The sequence below is a fragment of the Marmota marmota genome, unplaced genomic scaffold, assembly GCF_001458135.2.
Source record: "Marmota marmota marmota unplaced genomic scaffold, marMar, whole genome shotgun sequence".
Taxonomy (NCBI): domain Eukaryota; kingdom Metazoa; phylum Chordata; class Mammalia; order Rodentia; family Sciuridae; genus Marmota; species Marmota marmota.
Window position 1 is genome coordinate 6916545 of NW_025999925.1, and position 16778 is coordinate 6933322.

The 16778-nt window shown below is 39.5% G+C and overlaps 1 protein-coding gene and 1 long non-coding RNA gene across 2 annotated transcripts in view; one reads left to right on the forward strand and one right to left on the reverse strand.

The window, feature by feature from the left end:
* LOC107152311 overlaps positions 1–1082 on the reverse strand; it is a 14216-nt gene extending 13134 nt beyond the window's left edge. The window contains exons 1-2 of the long non-coding RNA XR_001504772.2: positions 943–1082; positions 753–879 (exon numbers count right to left, since the gene is read on the reverse strand). This is a non-coding gene — a long non-coding RNA (uncharacterized LOC107152311). The remainder of the gene's footprint in view (positions 1–752; positions 880–942) is intronic.
* The window catches only part of Bhmt (betaine--homocysteine S-methyltransferase), a 20251-nt gene extending 4092 nt beyond the window's left edge, over positions 1–16159 (forward strand). The window contains exons 2-8 of the mRNA XM_015497836.2: positions 305–437; positions 5645–5763; positions 7176–7367; positions 7713–7860; positions 12062–12244; positions 12549–12777; positions 14635–16159. Of these exons, the coding sequence (XP_015353322.1) occupies positions 305–437; positions 5645–5763; positions 7176–7367; positions 7713–7860; positions 12062–12244; positions 12549–12777; positions 14635–14821 (1191 nt within the window). The 3' untranslated portion in view covers positions 14822–16159. The remainder of the gene's footprint in view (positions 1–304; positions 438–5644; positions 5764–7175; positions 7368–7712; positions 7861–12061; positions 12245–12548; positions 12778–14634) is intronic.
* Positions 16160–16778: the final 619 nt, after the last annotated feature.

Consider the following 16778-nt stretch of genomic DNA (forward strand, 5'->3'; position numbering starts at 1 on the left):
TGATACTCTTCAAATACATTTTTTTTCTGTCATGCTGGGGATTGAACCCAAGGCTTCAAGCAACTGTTCTAACTGAACTACCACCCCCAGCCCAAATACTCTTTAATGTGTTCTGAAAGATACCCACACATGCCCATCATATACACAAGAATACACAAATTTCCACTATATGAGTGTTCTGCCATAAATTGATGTATAAAATATGCATATTTTGGGAGAAATCATACTTCTCAAGAATAGTTTTTAAAATGGAAAATTGTCTTAAAAACTCAAGTAACTTTCTTCCCCTTGTCTGGAATTTTAGGGCATCCTAGAACGTTTAAACACTGGAGAGGTTGTGATTGGAGATGGAGGGTTTGTCTTTGCCCTGGAGAAGAGGGGCTACGTAAAGGCAGGACCCTGGACCCCGGAAGCTGCTGTGGAGCACCCTGAGGCAGGTTAGTGCAGAATCTATTCTAAGTTCTCATGATGAGCACTATATTGATCTAAGCTCAAGAGTAAACTATCAAAGAACGGCACGTGTACAATATTTTCCAGCTACGTGTCATGGCCTCCTGGGTACTACTAGCTGTGTTATAGATTCACATGTTGGATAGCAAAACAGCCCTTCATGATGCATCAGCTGTCCACTTACTGGGCCCTGCCAGGAAGTGATGAGTCTAGAACCTAGATGAGCCTAGAACCTGGCTCACGACCTTCCTCTCTGTCCCTCTTCCCTCACCAGTTTGGATGACTTCAGTTTCCATACAGACGATCTTTTCAGCACTTTCCTGTAGTGCCTGAATCTCCTCCTATCTCCTGTGAACATTTTCTTCACCACCACCAAAGAGACCCACTCCTAGACTTTGTCATCACCAAGAGCTGCCCACCATTTCCCACCTTCTGCTCACTCTCTCTGGTTCTCTCACTCCTCTGCCTCATCAAGGTCAGCCCTTTGTCCACATCAGTTTAGTGTACAATCCATTCTTCCCATATGACCACCCCTTTCTTATCACCCACTTTACTGTCTGAGGTTCCATATCATAATCACTGTCCTGCCTCCATTGTTTATTTGCCAACAGGTTCAATTTGTGTCGTACTAACCCAACCCTATTTAAATGCAAATATCCACCTCTTCTACACCTACACCCATGTGCCTTAGACTCACTTTACATTTTTGACCAAAAATCTCTGATGGCCAGGAGAGAGGAGGTAGGAGGGAACCTGGGGTAATAAATGCTGTCTTCCAAGACAGAAGCCTTTGAATGGTCCTCAAGCAAGAGGTAAGTGTTCTTCTTTAAAAGGAAGGAATGGGCCACTTCTGCAGGCTCAGAGTGTTTAGGAAGGATCTGGGTTTTTAAGGTTCTTGGGTGAGTCCACCTATATGTCTTCACCCCCAGCCTCGGGGTCCCATATATTCCTAATCAAGGCACTGACTTTAATATTACAGGCTTTCTGGTTGACAGTTCAACTTCTCTGGACTTCTGCTCCTATATACCTTAGTCCAGAGCCAGATCTTCAGCTCTTTCTGCTCTCTAGTTTCACAAAATGGGTCTCCTTATGTGCCACCCAGGAGGCTCTCAGACTTTCATACTGATACTTAGGTTGGGGATAATTTACTCTTAGGCTTTCATTATTTTCCTCCAGTGCACCAATGGTACCCATCTGTAGCCATTTGATTCCATAGTCCTTATAATTACTACTTCCTCCAAACCACTCATACATCTGAATACATGCATACTTTCTCATAAATCTGCTAGTGCACACCTTCCTAGAAGCAGCCCACTCCAGTTCACCACAGTTTAATGTTTTTAATAGTAGCATCCCTGGAGCATGCAAGGAGTTGTCAAAAGCCTCCTACCTCCAGTGATGGGGGATGCTCATTCTCATCAGAGTTATTACTGGCCTCAGGGAGCTCCAACTCCAAAATGACAGTTTCTAGTTGTTTCCTAGGACTTGTCCTGAATCCAACTCTTGCAGGTCAGGCCATCCAGAAACAAATTCTGTTTGTTTGGAGATTCATGTGCAGGAATTTTATTGGGGAGTGCTTTTGGGAAACAATGCCTGTAAAGGAGTGAGAGAAACAGTGTTGGACAGGGGGAGGAATTATACTGGGATACAGTTATATCAGAGGCCTCAGCCAGCCTTCTGGAACTCTAGTGGTAGACAGTCCTTTTGAGTTGTCCCATATTGAGGTAAGATGGTTGGTGTCCTTTGCCTACCAATAGAAATCATACCTGCAAGCTGTCAGTTCTCTCCGCATGAGTAGACTGAACCCTGGGCAAGGGAGCCCCCTCTGACTTTGGATACATTTGGAGAATATTCTACCTGGGGACTTTCAGCAGCCAGTGCTATGGTCCACTGCAGAAAAGAGGCACATGGGCTAAGGATCTGAGAGCCTACAGCATCAGCCACCTGGCCTCTGTTCTGTCCTCTCGAGCATGTTCACATCATCCCACTTAGACCTTCGTTCTGTTCCTTCTCCCAACTCTTCCTCTGTGTTTATAGAACCCATGTCTCAACATCAGCATTATTTCAGAAAGGCCTTCCCTGTGTGCTTAACCTAAATTAGCCCCATGGTCATCCTTGATTATCTTTATTACCTCTGTATTATTCTGTCTCACTTTCTTGATGGCACTGAATTATCTGTTTATTATTAGTCATTATTTGTCTACCTGTATTGGAATGCAAACTCATTGTTCGCTGAAGTATCCCTAGTCCTTAGAACAATCAAGGTCTGGCACATGCGATTGAGTGAATGATGGATTCCAGTTACAGAGCTAGACTGAGCAAGGGGAGAGAGATGGGACTTCTCTGACCAGTTTGGATAGTATACTGGAAGGAAGGATTTTAGAAGATCTTCCTGGTCTGGAAAAGAGGGAGGTGAGAGAGGCTGATGGCTTTGTTTCATAGGATAGCCTTGGACAGATATGGAAGAAGGGGATTTAAGTAGATTCTGTATATGCCTGAGGTAAGAAGGCAGGACGAAAGCGTGGACTTGAGTATGCTCAGATTACTTGTACAGATGTTGAGTCTTTGAGATGAAAGTAGAGAAAGTTTCAGTGACTTATATAAGAGGAACAGTTCTTTTTTTATGATCATTAAAAATATATTTATTTTGTCAAACTCAGTGATAAATGATGGAAACTAACAATGCACATGAACAGTTAACATCTACCTCACAAAGTTGTTAGGAAGGTTAATTAAGTTATATGGGAAGTATTTAAAATAACGCCTGGCAATCATAAACAACATATGTATTCCTACTGTTATTAAGTTGACTGAGTTGTATCCTCTCGATAGTATTCTTGCATTTATTAACCTGTTTCTGCTAGAAAAGTACAAAACTTATTTCTTCCAAAGAAGAACAGAAGTACAAACCACACAGTCCCTAAACAGTACCCAAAGTTGAAAGATCTATATTCACAAGGTACAACCCAGAAAATGTACACAACTTTCATATTTCCAAAAAGAAGTAGAAATAATACTGTGTTCTATCCTTGTAAAAAAGAAATATAGAACTGAGAATCTCACCATGTCATTTCACCAGTGAAGTTTGTTAAAAATTACAGATTCCTGGGCCCCACTTATGAAAATTCAGCTTCATTAGGCCTGTGAAGTAGTCCAGGAACCTGTATTTACAATCATCACCCCAAGGTGATTGTGAAATGACTGCACCTGAAGAAGCTTTGCACTAAAGGGCTTTTAGGAGCACAGTGTAATGGTGGCTAAGAACCTTGAATGAAGATTTCACACATCCCCATGGTTTGCTTTCTATGGTCTACTTGCCAGGTGAATTTCCAGATAAAACATTTCTTGGGCAAAACCACTATGATGAACTTAACTCTTGCCTGGACCATGCCATGTAGACCAAATAAAACTATTATTATAAACCACAAGTTCTAATTTTATGTCACATTTTCTAAAAAGCTTTTCAGCGGCTGAGTGGGGGTGTGGCTCAGCAGTAGAGTGCTCGCCTAGCACATGTAAGGATCTGGGTTCGATCCTCAGCACCACATAAAAATAAATAAAATAAAGATATTGTGTCCAACTAAAATTAAAAATTAAAAAAAAACATTTCATACTACGGGAGCTCAAAAGAAATTATTCTGGCATTTTCTTTGATACTATTAGTATAGAAATAGCACATTTTATCTCTTGGCTAGCTGACTCCTTGTTATTTTGAGCTTGTCTGGGTGTGTCAAGCATTTGCTTTATGTTTTCTTCTGGGAAGTTACATGATTTTTGAGAATTAATGGAAAATCCATGATACCAAGTCTTTCAATTTAATCCCTTCTGCCACAGACCAAATCCCATATGGTATTAGATTCTGCCAACATTCAGCTCAAATTCTGTCAAGCACAGTGGACCACAGGATGCATCAGAAAAGACAGGTCTCCTGTAACGCACCTTCATAGGACCATCCCCACAGGATGGTGATTGTATTTTGCCTTTGGGGGCTAGGTGAAAGGTGTGTATAACAGTCATACTCTGAAGAAGAGGAGTAATCTGTTTTCATGCTGTTTTCTGCAAATGAAGCTGTTTATCTGTAAGTGCAAAGATAATTTAGACTGAGTGGTAGCTAGAATTGACATAGATTCCCCAAAATTTCCTTGCAAGTTGGACTTCATCTGAAACATTTTATATATCTGGTGCCTGGACCTAAGTTTTTAGGTGGTAAGAAAGGTAAGGATATGCTGCAGGTCCGCAAATCCCTTATCCAAACCATGTTGGGACCAAATGTGTGATGGAATAGAGAAATTTGGGGATTTTAGAAAGTTAATACAGTGAGTATGTGTATATTATATAACACTCCCATTGGGCTCTACACCACATTAATACTTTTTTACATTGACATCTATGTCTACCCACATTAACTGGGAATCATAAGCAACATATGTATTACTACTGTTATTAAGTTGACTGAGTTCAACCTTCGTGTTCATTCGGGTCACATGTTGCTCCCAAATTATTTTGTTGCAGACATATTATTCTAATGAAGAATTTTACTTGACCATTTAGGATTTGCTTTGTATTTTCAAATACTTGCATTTCTCATGCTAAATTGACAAGGTTAATTTCTAATCATGTATGTATATAACCATGTAACACTGTTCATTTAGGTTCCATAATGTTAAAATAACACTACCATAATGAGGCATTGAAGACCATAAAATAAAAGTAATTAATATAAGTGATATTGTGTCATGGGGACCAGACACATCCTATTATTGGCTAGAGGATGGATCTAGGAACCTTATGATAAAGGAAAACAAGAAATGGAAGTTGAAAGGATATCCAGAAACTGTCAGCGTATTTCTCCTGCTTAAATTTATGCTCAAAACTCTGATTCTTGCACCCAGTGGAAGCAGCATTGAGTTTGGCAATGAATTCAAGTTGGCTGGGTCTGGAGCAGTTTGGGGAATTTGCAGTTATAATTGGCCCCAGGTGAGTCTCAGGGGGAGTCATACTTAGAGAAGCACCCATCCATCTAGCCAAAGCAGGTTTGTAGGAGTTGCCAGGAGACCACAGATCTACTTCTTTACTAATCCCCAAGATGTGCAAATACCAAGCAACTAGAAATCTAAGTAGTTGTAGTTGTTTTCACGTTTATTTACAGCCTTTTGAAAACAGAAATTATACCTTTCCTTGTGCAATCTCCCAGTTCGCCAGCTTCATCGAGAGTTTCTTAGAGCTGGATCGAATGTTATGCAGACCTTCACCTTCTATGCCAGTGAAGACAAGCTGGAGAACAGGGGAAACTATGTCTTGGAGAAAATATCCGTAAGTACAACCAGCCTGAGATGCTGTAAAAAGCATCACAGATACACCACATCACTCAGAAAAATAGGAGCCTCATCAGAGTTTTGTTTTATTTCTACTACTACAAAAACACTTGTGAATAACACTCTTGGGCTTTAGCTGGAATCTCTGAAATTGACAGAAAGGCATCTAATGAATGAGATTAAAGAGGAGTTATTTAATAATCATTGTCCCAGTCTCATGTTAAATTGCTGAGTAAAGAGGGCATCCTTACAAATTCGTACTTCCTTACTGTCTTACAGAGTGTAGGAAAGACAATAAACCCAAGGAGTCAGTAAACCTGGAATAGGGCCTGACTCAGTTACAACCAGCTTTGTGTTGTTGGGCAACCCTTTACCCCACCAAGGCTGTTCATCTCCAATATGAACAGAGAGTTCTAAAATTCCTTGAGTTTATATGATCTACAATTCTGGGGTTTGGTGGTTTTATTGTTGTTTGTTTTTTAGGATAGGGGTGGGGGTCCTGTTGTTTTTTGTTTGGGGGGTGATGAGTTGGAATTCAGGGCCTCCCATGGGCTAGCCAAGTACTTAAGTCCCAGATGGCTCAGTGGTGTGCCTATAGTCCCAGCTACTAAGGAGGTTGGAGCAAGAGGATCCCTTGAGCCCAGGACTTTAAGGCCAGTCTGCGCATTACAGTCCCCATTTTAAAAAACAGAAACAAACCCACCCAGCACAGTGGCACACACCTGTAATCCCAGTGACTCGGGAGGCTGAGGAAGGAGAATCTCAAGTTGAAGGTCAGCCTTGGAAATTTAACAAAACCCTGTCTCAAAATAAAACATAAAAAGGTCTGTGGTTGCAGTTCTGTGGAAAAGCATCCCTGGGTTCAATCCCTAGTACAAAAAAAAAAAAAAAAACCAGCTTAGGGCCAGGTTTTACTGTTTATATAATTTGAAAAGATCTTTATTTATTTATTTATTTAAATTAAAGATTTATACATTTACCAATCATTTAAGAAAATAATAACAAAAAGTCCTGAATTTGTTGTGATTTTAATTTAAGTTTAATCTTATTAATCATAAATTAGCCAGTCCTTATTACCACCACCACCTTTATTTGCACTCATCTCAATGCAGCTTAGGCACTGGAAGATACCAGATCAGATCCTTGCATGTAAAAACTTTGACCCTCTCACAGATCTTTGGCCTAAGGCTGTATCTCAGACACCACTATTAGATTTATTGTTGTTATCGTTATTATTAGTGTTGTTTTGGAAACTACTCAACTTGGTAAAGCATTGCCCCACTCCATAGCCGTCCTTTTCTGGGATGAAATCAAAATCACTATCATAAATATAAAACCAAGAAGTGCAGTCTGAATATTTTTTTTCATTTTCACATGAAATTAGGTGTATCCTATTTTCACCCATTTTAGGGGCAGAAAGTCAATGAAGCAGCTTGTGACATCGCCCAGCAAGTGGCTAATGAGGGAGACGCTTTGGTTGCAGGAGGTGTGAGTCAGACACCTTCATACCTCAGCTGCAAGAGTGAAACTGAAGTTAAAAAAATCTTTCATCAGCAGTTAGAAGTCTTTATGAAGAAGAATGTGGACTTTCTTATTGCAGAGGTAAACACAGCTGTGATCAAAGATAAGACAAGGACACTTGATGCATTTTTCTCTACCTTTTGCTCTCGTGTGGGGTTAAGTGCCAATCATGACAAGTTAACGGTTATATTTCATTTTTGAAATCTTTTTCCAGCTTAAGGATTCTGCTAAATTTGATTCAGCTGACGCAAATGGTGTTTTTCAAACTTTCTGACTGCAATTCACACTGAGAAAACGCCATACCATTCTATTCTGTGTTAAAAATGCTTGATAACATAATTATCACCAGATGTTTTATAGAATGAATGTTCTCGTTGTTTTGTGGGAAAACATGATTAAAAGTATGCGAACCTTAACTTGTTTCAGTATTTCGAACATGTTGAAGAAGCTGTGTGGGCAGTGGAAGCCTTAAAGACATCTGGAAAACCAGTCGCAGCCACCATGTGCATTGGCCCCGAAGGAGATCTGCATGGCGTGCCCCCTGGCGAGTGTGCAGTGCGCCTGGTGAAAGCAGGTAAGGATGAGATTTCCTTTGGTCTGCAATTACACAGTCTTCTCAAATAACACACAACCAGGTGCAGTGGTACAGGCTAACCTCAGCAACTCAGGAGGCTGAAGCAGGAGGATTGCAAGTTAAAAATAAAATTAAAAAAATAAGGGCAGGGGTGGGGGGACTAGCTCAGTGGTAAGGCACCCCAGTTTCAATTCCCAGTACCAAACAAAATGGAAACAAAAAAATATATTAAATAACATACAAAATACACAGACTCCTTTGGTTAACAGGAAAACCAGTAATTTACTTTTTTTTTTTTTTACGATTCTGCTAATAATTAATAATATCACTATTGAGTTCCAAATGAAAAAAAGTTTACACACACACACACACAGGTACACCAGCTTTTTGAAAGGAGCAACTGGATCTATGCTGGTGATTTAATACCTAGAAGTGAGAAGAATGTTTTGGCAAGTCAAAACAAACATTAGCCAGGTGCAGTGGTGCACACCTATAATCCCAACAACTCAAGAGGTTGAGACAGGAGGATTGCAAGTTTGAGGCCAGCCTCAGCAACTTAGCAAGGCCCTGCCTCCAAATAAGAAATTATAAAGGGCTACTGATATAGCTCGGTATTGTAAAGCACCTCTGGGTTCCATCCCCCATACCAAAAAAGGAAAAGAAAAGAAACATTAGAATAAGTTGCCTCAAGTAGAGGTCTTTAAATATTAATAACTTCGAAGTTTGTTGCCCTCTTTGCCAAAGTTTTTCCATTCTCATAAATTGCTAGTGTACTTTGCTTTTTGTAATTGGTATAATAAATCAAAAAAATCTTTGATATGAAACACTGACCACCTAATCTATCTTTTTATTCAGTTTGTATTCCCAATATTGCATTTCATTTCAATTAGGATAAACTCATTGACTGTTTTCAAAACTGCCTCATTTGAAATATAAGGAATAACTGTCAGGGGAAGAGCCCTGTTCACTCTGTGAAACAGAGAAATTTTGACTGGTGATTTATTTCCTTTCTTATTCTTATCCAACTCCCGATTTTTCATAAAACTTTCTTTCATACTTGTCTTCAACAATAACAAATATTTAAATTTATTAATGAAATCACAAAATCCCAATTTCTTTGTGGGACATATAAAAACAGAGTTGGGGGAAGCAAGTGAACTATTTTCAAAAGATCAGAAGAGACCTTTGTCATTGCCGCTGTTCATTGGCAGAGGTACCTGGCCTACATCTGATCCTTCCTCTTTTAGCTCAGAGTCGGAGGCCGCTGTTGTTGACATCGCTGTACACTGTGCATGTCCTCCACAACCCTGCCTCTTTCTCCTATTTATCTATTTAATGTCTCACTATAAGATCCATAAAGGCAGAGACTGTGTCTGCTTGGCTCAGCACAGAAGACCCTGGTGCCTTGCACAGTGAACAGCACATCATAGGTAATTAATAAGCATCTACCTAATACATCTAGTACATTTTCCAATGTTTCAATGTTTAGTTCAAATTCTTCTTCTCCTTCTCCTTCTCCTGCTTTCCTTCTTCTTTTCCTTTTTCTTCTCCTTCTTTTTAATGGTCCTGGGGACCAGACCAAGCCCTTACACCTGCTGGTCAAACACTCTATCACTGAGCTGCTTTGTGTATTCTATTTCCATGATCATTCCTGCCCCAAGTGATCATTCCCTACTCTCAACCCTTTCATTTATTCCTCTCATTTGGAATATCCTCAGTTGACATTTTCCCATTTATAAAAATGTTAATAGAACTCTGTGATCAAATATATAATGCTATGCTAAACTAAGTTAAGCACATTTCTTTACTACAGAATTGATTAAAACCTTTGATATATTCATATGTATTGTCAGTCTTCAAGAAGTAGATGTAGTAAAGAGTCACTGCCTAATTTAATTAATCGTAAAACCTTATTTTTATGGACCAAACCTTAGAAAGTGCTGAGATTAATTATAAATTTCTTGGGGTTAGGGACTGTGTCCTGTATTTATTTTTCTCTCCAAACTCTTGCAAAGAACCTTATACCTAACAGCATCCAATAAATAGCTGGATATCCATTGTTATATATTGGATATCTATTATTATAAATCATACATATGGATATTTATTATCTATAAATAATAATGGTATCCAATAAATAGCCAACATATGATTAATTAGTTAGCATAATAAAGTTAAGCAAGGAAAGAGAAACACTGGCAGCGCAACATCCAAAAAATAAATTAATTAAAATGTAGTCAAGAGCCAAGTGAAGGTGTTAGGTAAGCTGGTGAGTATTCAAGTGCAGTGCTCAGTGAAAAGAGAAAGAAACTAGGAAGAGATCCAGATACAAATTGCACTGAAACCCTGGACCAAAAAAAGAAAGTGTAAATAGAGAAGATGACTCAGTGGGATCCTGGGCACCCAGAATTGAAAAGGATTTAGCATTTAATACCCCAAAAAGCAGCAAAGGAAGTGAAAGCAACACTCAGAGTGTGGGGGTCTGAGCTAAGAAAGGAGGAGGGTCAGTAGAGGTTGTTTGCTACTGAGATATACACTGCTGGATTTGGCACAACTGAGGTCATTGGCAACCTGTCAGTGACAGGAGTGAAGTCTAAGTGGACCAAGAATGAAGAACAAACAGCAGACTCAGCTCAGTCAGGACCACTGAGACACCTATCCCTGAATACTGGATGCCAAAGATTGTGGCATCAGTGGTGTTGCTCCTGGTATCTGGATGTGGTGTCACTATCCAAAAAGAATCTCTCCTGCCCTTATTCTTGGTATCTCTATGATAAGGTACAAAATCTTAGGACATGAGCCCATCCAAAAGAAGGTCCTTTTTGGAATGGATACAGCCCAAGAGACTTTCAACAAATGAATGAATAAACAAAATGTAATATATATGTGCAATGGTTTATTACTTGGCCATAAAATGGGATGTGGCTCTGAGAGATGTTACAACAGGATGAATCCTGGAAACAGACTAAATGAAATAAGACATTTACAAAAGGGCAAATATATAATTTCAGGTATACAAAATATCTAGAATGGGCAATATAGGAGACATAATTAGTGGTTATGAGGGACATGTAAGAGGAGGGGAAAATTGGGAATTGTTTAATGGTCATGGGGTTTCTCTTTGGGGTGATGAAAAATTTTGTAAATAGTGATGAAGATTGCACAATATTGAGAATATAACTAATGCCACTAAATTGTTCACTCAAAAAATGACTAAGATGGACAATTTTATGATTGTCTATTTTACCAAAAATTTTAAAACTCCAAAAGAAAAAGTTCTAGCTGGGAATTCCTCCCATTTTGATAGGACAGAGTAATGTCATGTTGCCTCTTCAAATCAGCTAGTGGAGGAAATTTCCAGAATCATGTCTTACAAGTGCCATGATAAAGCATCTTTGGTCCAGATCCAATTAAGTATATAATGACTATAAGGAAAGTTCTGGGGGAAAAAAAAAAAGAGTATCTAAAGCATTTTGATCTCACTAAATCAAACTTCACAGCAACAAATTTTAGAAGAAAGGTTTAGGCAGACAGCCCCATATTGTTGTGAATCTAGGAAGGCTAAAATGTAAATGAAAAGTTTGTCAAAATGATTGATAGGCTGTTAACTGTATTGATTAGCTCGAGTCAAAAGATTTTTAAGATTTTTTTTTCCAAACCACTAATCCTAGACAGAAAATTTCTTCTAGAAAACAGATTTCTGAAAAACTTTTTTCCTAAATTACTTTCTGTTACTGTGCCACAAAGCCTAGTGAAATTATTAAACGGGCCTGGTGATAGGGAACATTCATTTATGCCTCAAATGAGCAGCACTATGGTAAACACAGGTGCAATCTAGCAGCTGGGAGTGTTGAAAAATTATTGTGCTTGCAACATAATGTCAAACATTGAAAAATTGACTACTAAAATTTGAAGTAGAAAAAAACCTCTAATAATGATTTTTTTGGAAAAAAAGATGGACAGCCCAGTGCGCATAAGTGACACTTCAATTATACCAGACTCTTCAAAGCACTTTTCGCAGAAAGCACTTCCTGCCTGCTAGTAATCATTCTTGCTCACAGGTGAGATAGGTTTGTGGGGAGTGAGGACCAAATGCTACATTTCCAATCCATCATTCCAAATACAACCTTCCTGAAGAGGAGAGAATCGGGCCTACTGGTATCGGCACAGTCTAAAGTTAAGATGTTCTCCCCATTTGCAGGAGCCTCCATCGTCGGTGTGAACTGCCACTTTGACCCCACAATTAGTTTACAGACGGTGAAGCTCATGAAAGAGGGCTTGGAGGCCGCAGGGTTGAAAGCTTACCTGATGAGCCAGCCCTTGGCCTACCACACTCCCGACTGCGGCAAACAGGGATTTATTGATCTCCCAGAATTCCCGTTTGGTAAGACAGACATTTTTCTAAATTATCTCAATAGCTTTGCTTGGTAAATTTCAAAGAAATCTATGGTCAGAGAGCTTCTATCATAGTAAAGAAATGGCTGCATAGCTCCTCTTCTCTTGCCCCAAGTTTCTGTCCACTGCCAAAGCTCCCTTCAGTTTAGATAGCAGAAGAAGGGAAAATGGAACCAGCTATCAAAACCAAAGCAAAACTCTGAACTTTTTTTTTAAAACTTACAATTTACTTAAGACTATTTATCTTGATTTTTTTAATAAAAATAATTCAGACATAATGTCATTTATTACAGGATTGGAGCCCAGAGTTGCAACCAGATGGGATATTCAAAAATATGCCAGAGAGGCCTACAACCTCGGGGTCAGGTACATCGGTGGGTGCTGTGGATTTGAGCCCTACCACATCCGGGCAATTGCAGAGGAGCTGGCCCCAGAAAGGGGATTTCTGCCACCAGCATCTGAAAAACATGGCAGCTGGGGAAGTGGTTTGGACATGCACACCAAACCCTGGATTAGAGCAAGGTAAGAACCTCCCAATTTGCTAACCCAAATACATCTAGATTATGATTATGTCCACGTGAGGTCACTAAAAGAGTGCAACTAATTTACATGTGAGGATGAAGAATTAGTCATCTTCCTTACATTTTCTCAGAGAGATGTTTATAGAACATCCTTATGGAGTGATTTCTAGAGAAAGCCTTAAGAATATAAAATGTGAAAAATCTAAGTGGCAGTGAAATGTGATTTTGTGCTCCAGTAAAATACCATCCATGTGGTGGACACTAACATTGAATCACGTTGATTTTTTTAAGAGTTAAATATAACCGAAATGTAACAATACTAATTAAGTCTATCGGTGTCAAGAAACTCAGAGCTGGGAATGCAATGGTGACTAAAATAGGCAAGGTCTTTGCCCTCAGAGTTTACATTCCAGTGGGGGAGATAAATAAACAAGGAAATAAATTTCATATCAAACTTTGCACCAGGCATAATGGTACACCCCTGTAATCCCAGAGGCTGGGAAGACTAAGGCTGGAGGATCGCAAGTTCAAAGCCAAATTTAGTAACTTAGTGAGCAACTCAGGGAGACCCTGTCTCTAAATAAAAATTTAAAAAGGGCTGGGGATGTGGTTCAGTGGTTAAGCGCCCCTGAGTTCAATCCCTGGTACTAAAACAACAACAACAAAAGAAAACATCATATTTTGCTAGGTACTAGGGATACTATAAAAACAGAAATATGTAATCTCTGGTCTATAGACTTGTTCGCTGGTGAAAAATGTGGCAACTGCTTCAGTAGAGGCATGGATTAAAAAAAAAAGTTACAAGAGAAAAAAATAAGTATCTCTACCTAATAGATATTTTAGAAGTGGTATTTTGGGCCAAGTTTTGAAGGCTAAGTAAGATTCTTAGGTAGAAAAGGAAGGGAGCAGAGGATGGCACTCCAAGCAGAGGGACCAGGTCTGCTCCATTCAGCAGACATTAATTGGACACAGTAATCTGTCAGGCACCATTGTGGATGCTAAGCTAGCCCAAGGCACAGGCCTGACCCCAGTGAGTGAGCAACCTAGTGGGCAGACATTCAAATGGATAGCAATTTCAACAATGGAGACTTGCACAGTATAGTACAGGGGCTGAGTGTTGGCCTTCACGAGCGAAAGACAGAAGGGAATTAATGAAGGATGTCTATGAAAGCTGATACCTGAGCTGAATTTTGAGGGATGGATTCCCAGCCAGACAAAGGAACAGCCTGCAGGAAGGTACTGAGAGGTGGAAAGAAGATGGTGCCTGGAGAAACTAGAATTCTAAGAACAGTAGAGACAGAATTTGATAGAAGACATCACTCTAGGAGGAGCAGGAGGAAGAGGTGTTTTTATTATTCATGACCATGAGGACACATGACCTCATCCCAGAGGTAATGAGGAGCCTGTAGAGTCTCACACAGCTCAGGGTAGGGGTAGATGAGCAAGCTGTCGAACTCTTGCGCAGAAGGCTTCTTGAAGTGCTACCAGACATTGTGAGGTTTGAAATAGAAGGAGAAAATGGGAATTGAAAGAAGAACTGAAATGAATCTACAGGTTATAGATGCCAAAGCCATCCTGGGTTTGGAGATGAGCAAAACCTGTGGACTGAGCCAGTCCATGAGGTAGAGTGTCACAATGTGGGGACAGAGAGGTTGCATCAACTGGAAGGAAAATATCCCCACTCTTAAGTTTTTGATCCCTATGTAGACCTACATATTCTTGGGAGGGTTAAAGGTCTTAGTCTGAATTAATAAATGGCTTTAATGGACATACTCTCAGAGTCAAAGATGGCTTCAGGCTCTGGTGACCTAGAGCCCCATGCTGGGGGAGGAGTCTGATATGTGTTTTGTTCTCGCAGGGCCAGGAAGGAATACTGGCAGAATCTTCGGATAGCCTCCGGCAGGCCCTACAACCCTTCCTTGTCAAAGCCGGATGCCTGGGGCGTGACCAAAGGAACTGCCGAGTTGATGCAGCAGAAGGAAGCCACCACGGAGCAGCAGCTGAGAGAGCTCTTTGAAAAACAAAAATTCAAATCGGCACAGTAGTCACAATACAATTATTTTTGGTGAATTCTTCTATGTTTGGGCCCCAGTACGTACGAATAAGGAAAAGATGGTTAGAAGGCAATGCTTGTGTTAACGCCAGCCTACACATATAATTGGTATCAGCTAAACAAAGTAGAATTACAAATAGCACTTGACAGTTCTAAAAGTATGTTTTAGAAGTTTAGTTAGAAGCAAAAAAGAAAAAAGAAATTTCAAACAGGTTTCCTAAGCACCCACTGTGTTTAAGGTATTATGAAAATCTTTGCAGCGAAGAAAGGTAATTCAGTTAGACTTGGTTGCCCACACCTGTGATCCTGACTCAGGAGGCTGAGGCAGGAGGATTTCGAGTTTGAGGCCAACCTTAACACCTTCATGAGACCCTATCTCAAAATAAAAAAAACAAGAAGGCCTGGGGATGTAACTCAATGGTAGAGTGCCCCTGGAATTCAAAACCCAGCACCATGGGGGGAAAAAAACAGGAAAAGTAATTCGAACTTTAATTAAGAAATGATAGGCTTCCGAGGAGGATGAAATATGAACTGTTATATATGACACAGCAATCAGCCAGGGACAGATACAGTGCTATGAAAAATGGCTTCCAACCTCTCTGAACGTGACACCCCATAAGAAACACCATTTATTTAATGATCCAGTAAAACATATAACATAAACCAGGGAGTAAAATGTGTGTGATCCACTCTGATACTTTATATTCTTTTCCTTTCCATCCTACTTAATAAAACATGCTGGTTGTGACCATTCTAATTGATTTTTATGGCCCACTAATGGGTTTTGACCCAGTTTGAAAAACATTGCTATGGACTCTTTGATTATGGGAGACCATCCAAAGTAAGTTTATTCTTATAAGTCAATCCTATTGAGCTGATTATTTAGTATCTAAAGCCCACAATCCTTCCCTAAGAGTTATAGGGTTTTCTCTATTTCCCAGATCATGTCTACCATTAAGACAGATGGGAAGAGGGAGAGGAGTTGGCACATAGGCTACCTCTATCTCACTTAAAACTGCCTACCCAAATGCCTCCGGTCAGGTTGAGGAGCAGTGGACTTTTGTTACTTTGATAGCTTAAAAAAAGTATAATTAATTAGTTAGTTAATTTTTTTAAAGTACAATAAGAAAACAGAGATCTTCCAAATGCTAGCCAGGATTCCTAGGTTGAGAACTGTGATGTTACAAGTCTGAAGACACAGGACAATTCACATAAAAATCACTACCCTTGCCCTACGAGGAAAGAGTTCATGCTGCTTTGTAAACCTTCTTGGATTGATTGAACTGTTCTGTAATTGTAAATTTGGGGCCATTAAAAAAAGAAGACTCTCTTGGTTGTATTTGGTTCTTATTTTAGTTCTACAATTTGCTAAGTCCTATATAAAATCTCTATACCTCAATTTCTCCATCTATTAAAAATATTAACAACACTATCTATTGGAATTTTAAAGGAGTCGGTAGTATTTAAAGGTAGAGGAAATTTCCAGAACTTTCTTACTAAGAGAATTAATAATCTACCTTTTGTCTGTGCACAGAAGGAGGCAAAGCAAGTCTTCGGCCAGTGGTAGCCTAGGACTGAGATGAAATAGGAATGAACTCCTCCCACCTTTTTTTTTGTGAAGTTGCCATCTTCTGTTTCTCTTATATTCTCAATCTAAGTTCAATAATTAATAACTATCCTTCATAGATGATGGAAACTTCATTGGACTTACTATTCTATTATTGTGTAAGGTGCCCGTTCCTTTATATTCTTTTCAGAACTTATTACCACAAAAAAATGTAACCTTTAATCATTCTTATACCCTTTGATTTTAAAAATGCTTTCATCAGAAGGAACTCTATTGAAGCTCTTCTTGAATCAAACTATATGTCAACACTGCCTTCTGGTGGTAGCTTTCATATTTTGAAAAGCTGAAATCCAGCCCCTCCCCCAAGCACATTTATTTCCAG